This window comes from Typopeltis vanoorti, chromosome 3, assembly GCF_054136105.1.
Source record: "Typopeltis vanoorti isolate ZY-2024b chromosome 3, IOZ_Tvanoo_1.0, whole genome shotgun sequence".
Lineage (NCBI taxonomy): Eukaryota > Metazoa > Arthropoda > Arachnida > Uropygi > Thelyphonidae > Typopeltis > Typopeltis vanoorti.
Window position 1 is genome coordinate 102,131,925 of NC_143551.1, and position 15,417 is coordinate 102,147,341.

At 37.3% G+C, this 15,417-nt stretch overlaps 1 protein-coding gene across 1 annotated transcript in view; it reads left to right on the forward strand.

Moving 5' to 3' along the window:
- Tsr1 (Tsr1 ribosome assembly factor) overlaps nt 1-15,417 on the forward strand; it is a 273,200-nt gene that overhangs the window by 217,302 nt on the left and 40,481 nt on the right. The window contains exon 18 of the mRNA XM_090415842.1: nt 9,924-10,064. Within this exon, the coding sequence (XP_090271968.1) occupies nt 9,924-10,064 (141 nt within the window). The remainder of the gene's footprint in view (nt 1-9,923; nt 10,065-15,417) is intronic.

Consider the following 15,417-nt stretch of genomic DNA (forward strand, 5'->3'; position numbering starts at 1 on the left):
GTGCCAAGAGAGAAGCTATTCAGTACGCTGCAGTTATATGGTGTCGGTGGGGCATTATATCAAGCAATACTTAGTCTTTATTTGAGTTGTAAGTCAGCAGTTAGAATTGAAGGAAGTACAGGAAGATGGTTTAATGTGGAATCTGGTGTGAGACAAGGATGTACATTATCCCCTCTGTTATTCATTATCTATATGGATCACATTATGAAGGAAAGTGGTATTAAACATGATATCAAAATTGGAGATGTTAGTGTCAGCTCTTTGCTTTATGCAGATGATGTTATATTTCTAAATAAATCCGCTACAAGTCTGCAAGATTCTCTGACTAAATTGAATAGCTGTTGTAATAGATATGGTATGAAGGTCAGCAATAAAAAGACAAAGACAATGAAAATAGGCAGAATCATTGAAAATGTAAACTGTGTTGTGAATGGAGAACCTGTGGAACAAGTAAAACATTTCAGCTATTTAGGCACGATTTTTACTGAAGATGGTAAATTAAATATAGAAATAGACAACAGAATCAGCAAAGCTGGTATGGTGGGAAGTCAATTGAATAAATTCATATGGAATAAGAGAGAAATTAGTCGGAACACTAAATTAGCTGTATACAAGACAGTGTTCAAACCAGTTTTAACTTATGGATCTGAGAGCTGGGTCAGAAGTAAAACACTTGACCAAAGACTAGAGACCGCAGATATGAAAGTCCTAAGAAAGATCAGATGCGTGAACAGATGGCATCGATGGCAATATCATATTAAAAACAAGGATATTAGGAAAGAACTTGACATCGTCAGCATCCAAGAATGCAGTAGCAGAGCTAATCTCAGATGGTATGGTCACTTGAATGGGCGAGGAAAGATTAGCAAAACAAGTGTTCTCTGCCAGGTTGGCAGCAAAACGACCCAGAGGAAGACCAAGATATAGGTGGATTGATACGGTACAAAGTGCTTTAGATGATAGAAATATAAGATCTGATAATGTTGGAGTCTTGACGAGTAACAGACTGATTTGGAGGAAAATTGTAGATAGGAAATTAATAATGATGTAATTTTTTTCATATAGTACTATCATATCCTGTACACCCCTTGAGGATACATGGCAGGAATTTGATGATGATGATAAATACAACTACAATAAACTGGTAAAGTCCTCACATATTAATATTCTTCTGGATTTGTACAGTTCTGATTGTTATAATATGATTTCTTTCAGTTTCTGTTGAATGTTACAAACACTTCACCAGGTTGTCTTCTTGTAGTTGGATTTTTCTATGGCTAGTTTAGGTTGTTATACAGGTTGTAGATAGGTCCTTCACATTCTTGTAATGTGAAGGACCTCAACCAAATCTCAACAAAAATGATGGTTAGGCCATCATTTTTGTTGAGATTTGGGTTGTGTTTGAGCATTTCACATGACTCTTTAAATTTTCTTTCAAACCAGGTTTTGGTGTGGTGTAGGGACTTGGTATTTTTCCAATCAATTCTGCGGTATGTTAGGAGTGCGTGGTCAGAAATGCCGGTTTTTCCAAAATGGAGGTATTTAATGTGTCGTTTGTGTTCGTCTTGTCTGATTGGATAGTTCGCCCTGTTTCCCCTATGTATAGTATGTTACATGTGCATTGTATTTTGTATACCCCTGGGTGGGCTAGGTGTGGAAGAGGATCTTTAGAAGAACTGAGTAGGTGTCTTAACTTATTTGGGGGTTTAAAGGTGGTTTTAATGTTGTATTTGCATAGTGTTCTGTCTATTTTGTCTCTAACATAAGGAATGGCAATAGCATTCCTGAAATCTTTTTTGTTCTTACTAGTATCTTGATGGAGGATCTTTTGAATAGTCTTTTTACTGTATCCATTTTTTATAAATGTTTGGTTGATGATTTTGTATTCCTGGTTTAGAGCCTGTTCAATAGAACCCAGAGCTCTAACTAGTTGTTCCAATGTTTCGGCAACGTCATGTAGCCTAGTGGATGGCATTGATTCCACCACATACTGGCAACACACCATCACACATAAAAAAAACTCAGCCCTATTCACATTCAGCATAGGAAACCTTACACTCCAGCATACTGACATAATGGTCAGTTTTGACGTCTCCTTATTCACAAATCTCCCACTCAAGGAAACCTTAGAGCTAATCCAAGCTAAATTTCCTCCTGATATCTCAGCCCTATTTCAGTTCACAATGAACTCAGGCTATTTCATTTGGCAGGGAAAATTCTACAAACAAATAGAGGGGACAGCCATGGGTTCACCACTCTCCTCACCCTTGGCCAACTTCTTTATGCAGACTTTTGAAGAGAAAGCCTTAAACTATGCCCCACAAAAAACAACCATATGGCTTCGCTACGTTGATGATCTGTTCGCTATTTGGCCCCATGGCTCTAACTAGTTGTTCCAATGTTTGAATTGTTCCAATTCAAAAAATTCCTCTCCTTCTTAACACACTTAAACAACCAACACCCCAGAATCATGTTCACCCTGGAAAAAGAGGAAAACAACAACCTCCCTTTCCTAGACACACTAGTCACCCGCTAGACTAATGGAACCTTGGTTTTCTCAATTTATAGAAATCCCACCCATACATGCAGATACATTCACCAACAATTTCCTCTCTCTCTCTCTCACAAAAATATGGAGTTATCAAGACACTACACAACAGGGCTAAACTAATCTGTTCAAATGACAATGCCCTAACCACTTTGTACAGTGTGGAATGGTATCAGTTGCTGGATGGGAAGAATATCAACAGTGCATGAGAAGAATTTAAACGATGCAATATCAGAATGTGTCCCAAGAGTTTGAATAATAAATAACATAGGAGTCAAATTACATCCTCAACACTTTCTCAGCCAATGGCTACCCCCCCCCCCCCAAAAAAAAAATCCAAAAAATATCGAAAGCAGTAAACCACAACCCACCCACCCCCTTCACAACAAGGATTACTCTAAATCACCATTTCCTACATCCCAGGCACCTCGGACAAAATTACCAAAATCTTAAAAAAACATCACTTGACTTCTTGTTACAGACCTTACAGAAATTTGGCATCCCTTATTTGTTCCACTAAAGACCAACCACTTTCCCTAGACCTACCTCGTGTATACCAGGTCCCTTGCAGCTGTAAGCTGTCCTACTTTGGCCAAACAGGCAGGACAGCGAATATCAGAATTTCAGAACACAAGGACTACATCCATTTTCACCAGTATAGCCACTCTGGTCTTGCAGACCATGCTCTGGATACACGCCACAGAATACGCTGGAAAAAAGCTGCAATAATACACTGTAGCAAGTTCAAATTTGAAAGACTTTTCATGGAATCAGCCTCAGCCCTAAGAAACATGCCAAACTTCAACAAATTTGGTTGCATGAGACTGCCCCAAATTTGGGAGACGTACATCAGGAGACCTTCAGCCCAACGGCCAAGAATACCTACTTAGCTCGTTAGGGGGCACCATCAGGACTTTTAGGAGAAACAATAGCTTCCTCGCTCCGTCCTCATTTACTGTGTCTAGTGCCTGCGTGCACGTGTCTTTATTTTAAGTTCCTTTGAAGATGGCAACGTGACATTGCCAAAATATTGGAAATGTATATATCATCATCATCATCAAATTCCTGCCATGTATCCTCAAGGGGGGTGTACAGGATATGATAGTATTACATGAAAAATTTACATCATTACTAACTCCCTATCTACAATTTTCCTCCAAATCAGTCTATTACTTGTCAAGACTCCAACATTATCAGATCTTATATTTCTATCGTTCTCAAGGGTTCTCAGCCAACCTGGCTGAGAACCCTTGTTTTGCTAATCTTTCATCGCCCATTCTGTTTAAGTGACCATACCACCTGAGATTAGCTCTGCTAATGCATTCTTGGATACTGACAATGTCAAGTTCTTTCCTAATATCCTCGTTTTTAATATGATATTGCCATTGATGCCATCTGTTCACGCCTCTAATCTTTCTCAGGACACTCATATCTCTGGTCTTTGGTCAAGTGTTTTACTTCTTACCCAGCTCTCAGATCCATACATTAAAACTGGTTTGAACACTGTCTTGTATAAACCTAATTTAGTGTTCCAACTAATTTCTCTCTTATTCCATATGAATTTATTCAATTCACTTCCTACCATACCAGCTTTGTTGATTCTGTTGTCTATTTCCATATTTAATTTACCATCTTCACTAAAAATCATGCCTAAGTAGCTGAAATGTTTTACTTGTTCCACAGGTTCCCCGTTCACAACACAGTTTACATTTTCAATGATTCTGCCTATTTTCATTGTCTTTGTCTTTTTATTGCTGACCTTCATACCATATCTATTACAACAGCTATTCAATTTAGTCAGAGAATCTTGCAGGCTTGTAGCGGATTTATTTAGAAGTATAACATCGTCTGCATAAAGCAAAGAGCTGGCATTAACATCTATAATTTTGATATCAGGTTTAATAACGCTTTCCTTTATAATATGATCCATATAGATAATAAATAAAAGTGGGGCTAATGTACATCCTTGTCTCACACCAGATTTAATTAAACCATCTTCCTGTACTTCCTTCAATCCTAACTTCTGGTTTACAACTCAAATAAAGACTAAGTATTGCTTAGTCTTTATTTGAGTTGATATAATGCCCCATTGATACCATATAACTGTAGCATATTGAGTAGCTTCTCTCTTGGCACCTTGTCATATTGCTTTTCCAGATCGACAAAACTTAAATACAGATCTTTGTTATATTCCTATCTTAACTATTTGTCGTAAAGTGAAGATCTAATATTAAAGTTTAATTTAATTTATATTCTAGTGGCATTTCATTAGGATGGCTAAGTCTGAGTATGAAAAGAAACTGGCTATGAAAGCTAAGGAGAACCCACAAGAATTCTATCGATATGCTGCCAGAAAAGAAAGAATGAAAATGAAAAAATAACTGTTCAATAAATAACTGTCACCCTCACATCATCTGAGTGCAGATGATGTGAGGGTGACAGGTGCAAAAGAGGTTGTTCAACTAATGAGTTCCCATTTTGCTAAAAGCTATCAAACTGGTATATGCAACATTCAGTTCACTGTTACCTCTCCGCTTCACTGGATGAAGAATCTCAGGTGTATGAGGAGGTATTAGAACTGTTGCATAAACTGAATCTAATTCAGTTTGTGCAACAGTTGTGCAATTCAGCAATAGAGACTGATGGGGATATCAGCATGAGTGCTAAAAGAGTGTTCAGCTGAACTGGCTATTTCTTTGACCAGGCTATATAATTTGAGTCACAGAACAGGGAAGATTCCACAGGAATGGAAAGAATGTATGGTAATCTCATTGCACAAAGGTGGTGCAAAGACTGATATCCAACTATTTACCAGTTAGTATTATCTCAGGAGTGGTGAAGATTTTGGAAAAGTTGATTAGGGCTTGCAGTCAGAAATGGGCTGACAAAGAATCTTTACTTTGCAATGAACAGCGTGAGTTTAATAAGGGAAGGTCATGTTTAAGCAACATGCTCACATTCTATAATAATGTTACCATTGAACTAGACAAGGGGAATGGATACACCATGATATTTTTGGATTTTGCTAAGGCTTTCGACAGAATAGAGCATGAAAGACTGTTGCATAAGTTGTAGAATATGGCTTTGGATTATAAAATATTAGTGCGGATGACATAGCATTTGCCACCAGAAATAGAAAACTAAGATGAATGGAGGAAACTCTCACAAATGACCTTGCTGCTATGCACACCTACTTTAAAAATGGAGACTCAACCAAGCCAAAGTAAAACTGAAGTGTCAACATTCCATCTCAGCAATAAACTGGCACATGACAAGCCGAACATCCGATTTGGAAATTCAGTTCTACACCATAACAAATATCCTAAACACCCAGGAGTTACACTTGATTACACCTTATCATATAAGAAACATGCTAAAAACACAGCTGGAAAAATAAGAACTAGAATGTGGAACTTCTTGGGGTGCAGCAGCAACCACATTAAGACCATCCGCACTCGGATTGGTTTTTTTCGGTGGCAGAGTACTGCGCTCCAGTTTGGCTTAATAGCCGCTGCTCCAAACTAATTGACCGCCAGCTTAACACCACAATCGACTTATCACTGGAACCATAAAAACAACTCTTGTTTACTGGCTCCCAATGCTGAGTAACATAATACCACCAAACCTATGAAGATGCGATGCTTGACTCTGATAAAATACTCAGAAATACTGAATTGCCTATGCACAACGACACACTAGAGCTACAGCTCAACAGACTGAAATCAAGAAAGCCCCTCTCTGTGAAGCTAAACACCTGAGAACGACCAACTACAATACCAAAACACAATGGAAATGAAGTGGAGCATAAATACCAATGCCCAACTCCAAACTTGGTTTGATAGGCATTGTCTCAATATCCCGGGTATGGAACTGAGCCGAAAGACATAGATAACACTGAACAGGATTCGCACCGGACATGGAGCATGTGCAAGCACTCTCTACAAGTGGGGAAAAATTCCTTCACCAGAATGTGACTGCTGGCACCTGAATCCATCAAGCCACCACATTTCTACTAAGTGCAGTCTTTGTGCATACATGGGTCAAAGAAATTACTTCCTGGAAGCGACAATGCATGTTACAGACTGGATCAGACAACGTGATCTTAATTTATAAGTGTTTTGTTTGCTGAAAGTCTAAGTGTCTTTGTTTTATTCTAATTGTTTGTCATTTACTTTTTATCGGGATCAGGCTAGTGATCTTGGAGTATTAGTAGAGCATATTTATTTTGACTTATGTACCTTTATAACTGCATGTAAATTGCCATATGCTAAATAAATAAATAATAAATAAAATAAGCATGGATAAGAATGTGACTGAATGACAAGTATCAAAAAGTAGTATATGTGGGATGTGAGTCTGCGAGTTTTAAGGTAACTAGTAATGTACCACAAAGATCAATCCTTGGTCCACTGTTATTCGATCTGTACAGTAATGATATTATGAAGGATTTGACGGGTCACATACAGCTATTTGTTGATTATGCAAAGATAATTAGTGTAAACAAGAATGCTGCTGATATGCAGTACAGTACTTGCAGAATGATTTGAATAGGCTGGAATTGTGGGCATGGGAAAATGGATGTCAGTAAATGTAAAGTCATGCACTTTGGCGTGAATAGATATCCAATGTCGTATTATATTGGTGGGATTATGCTAGAAGAAACTGGGATCAGGCTAGTGATCTTTGGGGGTGTTAGTAGAGAGAAAATTGACGTTCAGGAGGCCAAGTAGCAAAGATTGCAAATACAGCTCAAAAGATAATTACAATGCTGAAATGAATTTCATACATAAAGATAAGGATGTCATTTTTGCCTCTTTTCAAGGCCTTGATAAATCTCACTTGGACTATTGTCCACGGGTCTGGTCTCCTGGTTTCCATTGTGATTCTGATACAGTGCAGAGAGTGCAAAGGAGAGCATTAAAATGTTATTAGGATTGCAGAAATACTGATTATGAAGAAGATAATTTGTGGAGTGCAGTAACTAGCAAACAGGAGGAAAAAAAAAAGTGGTGATATGATTGAGATTTACAAACTTATGAAAGGATGATACAGGATTTCAGTCGATCGAATTTTCTGTTTTATAGAGGGTGAGGTAAGGACGAGGGCATCCTTGGAAGCTGAGAATGTTTCTGATAAATGGGGGGGGGGGTGAAGGCTAGATTTTTCACTCATAGGGTAGTGCACAATTGGAATAGATTGCCATTGGATGTTTTCTGTGCAAGTAGTGTGAATGAATTCAAGAATAAGCATGATAGCTGGTGTGTGTGTTATGTGATTTTCCTTCCTGAGTCCCTCGCAGTCTCTCTTAATAATAATAATAAGCAGTAAAAATTTGTAAAAATAAAGATGAAAACTGAAAATAAGTAAGAACATGGGAAACATCAGCTGATCTATGGAATGAATTGAAATCTGTGGAACAATCCCCAACTTTATTAAAGATTATTATCCCTCAGTTTTATATGCTTAAATTCCATATATAGTAAATTTAAAAAAAAATTATTTATTTATATATATATATATGTATAAATACATTTTTCTAAATAAAACCGCTTCTGTTAAGATAATTTTTAATGAAGCTGGAAAATGAAGATAAGAAGGTAAATAAAACCGCTTCTGTTAAGATAATTTTTAATGAAGGTGGAAAATGAAGATAAGAAGGTAAGAAGTCTGTTAAGTGTAAAGTGGATGTAACATTTCAAACAGGACAGGAGCATGCAGCTTTTAGAACTGTGAATGGTCTTCTATGGAGTGATAAGATCTCGATTAAAACTAAGAAGATACTGTGTTGACTGATTATAGAAATTATGACTTATGGATGTGAGTCTTGGATCATCACTAACAGCCAAAGGGAACAAGTAGAAATCATGGAAATAGTTACTTCAGTATGAAATCCAACCATATGGATTGTCTGGGGAATGTATATATTTGAGCAGAGATTGAAGTTGAAGAGACTGTCAAAGAGAGGATGGAGGCATGTGCCTCGAAATGGTAGGGACACATCCAGAGAATGAGAAAAGAACAATTGACATTGAGAATTATGAATTGTTCACCCCATGGAAGGGATTAAAGAGGAAGAGAAAACTCTACGTGCAGAGGGACTTTTGTGAGAGATATAGAGAATAGTGACTAACAAATGAGGATTAGAAAAATCATTGAAAATGGAATCTGAGAAAAGGCAGTCTGCTGATAAATGGAAATGCCTGCAAAAAAGAAAAGAATATAGAGAGATTAGCTGAAATCAAATTATGAAGTATACAAGATATTTCAAACCAGTGAATTGGAGAGTTTAGTTAGAAATAAAATACTTGATCATAAACTAGAGATCACAGATATAAGGAGGCCTAAGTAAAATTAGGGGAATCAAAACATGTGGCATCAAAAAAACAGCTAAATGGACATTTTGGCACAAGAATGGCAACATAAAGACCAAGGTACAAAGTGAAGTATAAAAGCTGACTTATTGATCTGTGATCTGATGAAGATTAATATGCAAATAAATTGTGTTGAATTATCATCTAGTTCTGTACACTGCTAGGAAATACCTATCAGGAAATTATTTGTTCCCTTTGAAATACATATAAGCATTAACCTGTCAGCAGATAAGTGGTAAAACAACAACAAATAAACAAACATGATATTGAACTTCATTGAAAATGTATTGATCCACACAGAAATTTGCTTGATATTTGAATCTCATTTCAAGTTAGGTAACTGAGCTGAACAGTTAATACATTAGTTAATTTCCACATATGTTACTGCAATGTTTCCTTATGTATCTTTATTATCACATAAGGCACTCTGCTCCATCAGATACTTGATCACATAAGACTAAAATTGTTTATGTGATGCATGTGTAAGAACTTTCTGAAGCATATATACTACTTTAATTTCAGGTAGTTTTCACAAAATCGTGTGGTATACATGATCCACAAGAGCATGGAAGGTAGTATTCTTCTGCTTAATGATAATTTTTTCTATCAGCATAAGAAATAGAAAAAGAAATTATCATTTATCCTCCAATAGAGAGTGATCGGAACAGTGCTGGTGTGTGGCCTACCTTTATGAGCACTTGACTCGTTGGAGATCTCTGATAATAATAGTAAAGTATTGCTATCAACCAGGAACTGTGTTTCTGGTTGATAGCAATACTTTATACAAATTGCACAGCTAGCAATTTGCACAGAAATTGCTAGCTGTGCTTGCATGATATAAATATTCTGTAGAGATACCACCACTCTGCAGCAGTTTTTATCTTATTGTTTAGTTTAATAATATATCCTTAAATATATATCTCTTTATTCTGACACGTACTAAACAACATAATGTTTTTCAGTGGTAAAATACAAACTTGATTGAAATATGTTTTTAAACATAGGGAATCAGGAGTTGATTGCAACAGGATCAGTTCACAGTGTGGATCCAGATCATGTGGTGATAAAGCGGATTGTCCTAAGTGGTCATCCATTTAAAATCAGTAAAAAAATAACAGTAGTGAGATATATGTTTTTCAACCGAGGTATGTTTCTCTGTTCAGTTGTGTTAGCATCAGTATGCATGATGAAATTAATGTTTCCATTTTATCTTAAAATATAGTAATTTAAAAAAAAAAAATGCACATATATAAACCTTCTATTTATATTTTTTGTTTGAGTCAACTTGAACTAGAGCAGACATTTTTTAATTATATGCATTATTACAATCTACAGTTCATCTAGAAGTAAATTGTGTAGTTATCAAGTGGTCATTATCTTAAGTCATTTATTTAAAAAAAAATTGTACAGTGGTATTACTATTGTTTTTAAGCCCATTATTGAGAACAGCAGGTTTAAAAATCCATTATAGATAACTGTATTTAGTAGCAAAAGACCGGAATTGTTCTGACACCTAGTCCAAATGTATTTCTAATTCATAAAACTGCAATATCAGAGAGTGATCATAATGACAGATATGAAATGAGATCATCCTACACTTTGAAGATGTGAATTCCTGGAAGTCAAGAGGTACAAGTGCTGAGATAGAGACGGAGCTACCCTTTCCTTCCAACCTATTTAAGAGTAGTGGTCTACCTAATGTTTACAGTGATTTAATACTAGTTCCTTCTCTTTTTCTGTATTTCTGTGGTTGCTGCTTTATTATTATGTTGTGCCAGATTTGAAATTTTTGCACTCAGAGGCAGTTATTGATAATTATTATCATAAAACATTATTTCCAGATTTATTGTATATTTATAACATACATCACAAAAATTTACTTAATAATAGCAAGTCTGTGAAAGATGCAAGGTTATTGCTCTTATCTTAGTAAAGGGTGTTTAATTTATGTGTAATGAAAGGTGCTTCACAGTATAAACAACACCAAGAGAGGAAAAAATAAATTTATTTCTTTAGCTTACTAATATTTCACTGGTTTCTACCTAGCATCTTCAGATCACAAATTATAACTGTGACAAACACACTAAAACATAAGAAATAGTTTTCAATTTGTAAGTGTCACAGAAAATATCCTAACAAAGCACCCTTTATGGGCTGCTTAGTTTAGTTTGGAGCATTCGGACTATCCTGTCTCAGAATGACTGTCTCCTAGATCTTTGGAAAATTAATGCAACCATACTTGTTGAGGTTGGGGGATTGCTTCATAGCAGATTCTGATTAGTCTTGAGGACCTATAGATATGAAAAACTTTCTTTATAGAATTTTCCTTTCAAATGAAATAGCTTGAAGTTGTGGTGAACTGAAACAAGTCTGAGATATAAAGTGTGAAGAGGGCACTCTGACTAAATGTTTAGCCAGTTTGTATGTGTGATAACCAATGATGTCCACAACTGGGCATAAGGCACATTCTGTTTGTGGATTTTTTGGCAGCCTGTATATCTGGGGGTGGGGAATTGTATAGTTTAAGTTTATTGGTAATTTTTAAGAAGCCTGTGGAAGGTTCTGATCTATGAGTTCACAGGATAATAGTCGAAAGGGTGGTAGGTGGAGCAGTCTTTAAATGGAGTGGTATAAGTTTGTGTGTGTAATCATATTGGTTAAAAACTATCACGTCATTCTCCTTGTCCTCTTTGATAATTACAATTCTTTTGTTATTCTTCATCTCTACTAGTGTTTTCAATTCCTTTTGGAAGAGGTTGCTTGTGTTAGGATATTTGCTACATCCAGTCTGATATTGTTTGCCACATGGATAGGTAAGAAGGTTGTGAATCCCTCTTTTGATCTGTACCATAATTTTAGGTGTATGTAAGCATGTGGTTATGGCCATGACCAAATGCCCAAGTTTATTACGTTTTTTCTTGTGGTTGTTGACAGTTTTGCTTGTGTTAGGATATTTGCTATATCCAATCTGATATTGTTTGCCGCATGGGTAGGTAAGAAGGTTGTGAATCCCTCTTTTGATCTGTACCATAATTTTAGGTGTATGTAAGCATGTGGTTATGGCCATGACCAAATGCCCAAGTTTATTACGTTTTTTTCTTGTGGTTGTTGAGGCTTGGAAACAGTTTTTTAAATAGAAAGTTTATTTTTCACTTGGTTAGACTATAATAAATTTAGTTTAATCCTTTATTGTACCACCTTACCCCAGTCCTGAAGATGCTTTCAGGCACAAACTTTGTTTGCTCACACTTGGATAAAGGATTAAACTAAATTTATTATAGTTTTTTAAATAGATTTACAAATTTATTGATGTGCTACCTGTCTACTGGTTGAAATTCTTTAGTTGCTGAAGCATTAGAGATATCTGAAAGGATCATTCAGAGATCAGCATTCAGCAAAGTAGTAAGCTCCTCTCAGTTTACAGAAACCCACAGCATAGGTAGATACGTTCACTAATACTCACCCCCCTCCCTCCCAAGAGTATGGGATTATTAACATCCTGTATGGCAGGGGCTATATCAATAATTCCAGTAATGTCCTCAACTTGAACACATTCACAACACCTACTTAGCCAATGGCTGCAATTCCCCACCAAATCCAAAAATTATTAAAACCCAAAAACCACACCATTCCTTCCCTCCCTCCCCTCCTCTCCAGAACAAAGACTACACCAAATCTATTACCATCCCTTACAGACCATAAATAATAACAAATAAAAAGAGTATTCCTTATCTGCACCTCCAAAGGTCATCCATCCACAACCTCTTACATCAGCTGTCTACCAGGTGGACACTTAGAACCAGAGTGAACAGTGAAAAGTCAGCTATTGGAACAGGCTCAAACTCAAGTGCACCATCTAGAAGAAGAAGAAGAAGAAGAAGAACAAACCCAACATCAGAAGAACTGAAGAAAGCAACTATCAATATAAGGAGTATTAGCGGAAAGGAAATTGATCTTGCAGAACTGGAAAAATACCACTTCGACATAATTGGCATTACTTAAACAAAGTAGACAAAAAAACAGTGAGATCTTATTAAATAAGTATAAGATGTTATATTCAGGCATAACGATTCTCGTAGACAGGCTTATACGTTGGTTATGCATTATTAAAACACTTAAGGAATAGAACAACGTAGTTAGGAATATAAATTAAATTAAACTTTAATAAATATTTTCCGATATTTCGGCAATGTCACATTGCCATTTTCTAAAGGAACTTACAAAAAGGTTACGTGCAACGTAGGCACTACAACACAGAAACTGGGAATGAAAAGATGAAGCTATTGTTCTCCTAACAGTCCTGATGGTGCCCTCTAGCGGGCTAAGTAGGTGTTCTTGGCCGTTGGGCTGAAGGTCTGCAGATGTAGGTCTCCCAAATTTGGGGCAGTCGCATACACCCAATTTTGTTGAGGTTTGGAGAATTTCTCAGGGCTGAGGCTGATTCCATAAAGAGTCTTTCAAATTTGTATTTGCTACGGTGTATCACTGTAGCTTTCTTCCACCGTATTCTGTGGCGTGTATCCAGAGCATGGTCCGCAAGCCCAGAATGACTGTATTTGTGAAAACGGATGTAGTCCTTGTGTTCCGAAATTCTGATATTCGCTGTCCTGCCTGTTTGGCCAAAGTAAGACAGTTTGTAGGAAGTTTGGAAAGGACACACGATGTAACCTGTGTCCTTTCCAAAGCAAGACCACCAAAAACCAACATATCAAACAAGGAATATAAAGCTCTACAGGAAATGAAAAATAATAAAGAATTAGTTATCACCAAAGCGGATAAGGGAAATGCAACTGTATTACTTAACCAAAAGGACTACACAGGTAAGCTGAATGCTTTTCTATTAGATCGGGCCACTTACCTCCCTATCAATTACAATCCCACCAACTCTCAAATTAGAAAACTTCACAGGCTCCTTAAGAGAGTCACTTCTTGGCCTGTAGAAGTTACCAACAGATTAAAGCCGTTTAACTCTATACCCCCCCCCCCCCCCGTATTTACGGACTCCCAAAAATACACAAAGAAAATGTGCCATTACGTCCCATAGTGGACAGCATTGATTCCCTCCACATACAAATTAGCTAAACATTTGGCCAAAGAGCTCACACACTATACTGGCAACACACCATCACACATAAAAAACTCAGCCCATTTCAAAGCCAGCATAGAAAACCTTACACTCCAACATACTAACATAATGGTCAGCTTTGATGTGTCCTCTTTATTTACAAATGTCCCACTCAAGGAAACTTTAGAGCTAATCCAAGCTAAATTTTCTCCCGACATCTCAGCCTTATTTCAGTTCACAATGAACTCAGGCTATTTCGTTTGGCAGGGAAAATTCTACAAACAAATAGTGGGGACAGCCATGGGTTCACCACTCTCCCCACCCTTGGCCAATTTCTTTATGGAGACCTTTGAAGAAAAAGCCTTAGCCTCTGCCCCACAAAAACCAACCATATGGCTTCGCTACATTGATGATGTGTTCGCTATTTGGCCACATTGCTCTGAAACACTTCTCTCCTTCTTAACACACTTAAACAACCAACACCCCAGAATCAAATTCACTCTGGAAAAAGAGGAAAACAACAGCCTCCCTTTCCTAGACACACTAGTCACCCGCCAGCCTAATGGATCCTTGGTTTTCTCAGTTTACAGAAAACCCACCCATACAGGCAGATACATTCACCAACAATCCGACCACTCCCCCTCACAACAATATGGAGTAGTGAAAACACTATACAACAGGGCTAAACTAATCTGTTCAAACGACTTGGCCCTAAACACTGAACTAAATCACATCCTCAACACTTTCTCAGCCAATGGCTATCCCCCCCCCAAAAAAAAATCCAAAAAATATTAGAACCTACAAACCACAGATCCCCTCCCTCCCCCCACAACAAGGATTACTCTAAATCCATCACCATTCCCTACATCCGAGGCACCTCGGAAAAGATTACCAAAATCTTAAAAAAACATGACCTGACCTCCTGTTACAAACCTTACAGAAAATTGGCATCCCTTATCCACTCCACTAAAGACCAGCCACTTCCCCTAGACCTACCTGGTGTTTACCAGGTCCCTTGCAGTTGTAAACTGTCTTACTTTGGCCAAACAGGCAGGACAGCGAATATCAGAATTTCGGAACACAAGGACTACATCCGTTTTCACAAATACAGTCATTCTGGGCTTGCTGACCATGCTCTGGATACACGCCACAGAATACGGTGGAAGAAAGCTACAGTGATACACCGTAGCAAATACAAATTTGAAAGACTCTTTATGGAATCAGCCTCAGCCCTGAGAAATTCTCCAAACCTCAACAAATTTGGGTGTATGTGACTGCCCCAAATTTGGGAGACCTACATCTGCAGACCTTCAGCCCAACGGCCAAGAACACCTACTTAGCCCGCTAGAGGGCACCATCAGGACTGTTAAGAGAACAATAGCTTCATCTTTTCATTCCCAGTTTCTGTGTTGTAGTGCCTACGTTGCACGTAA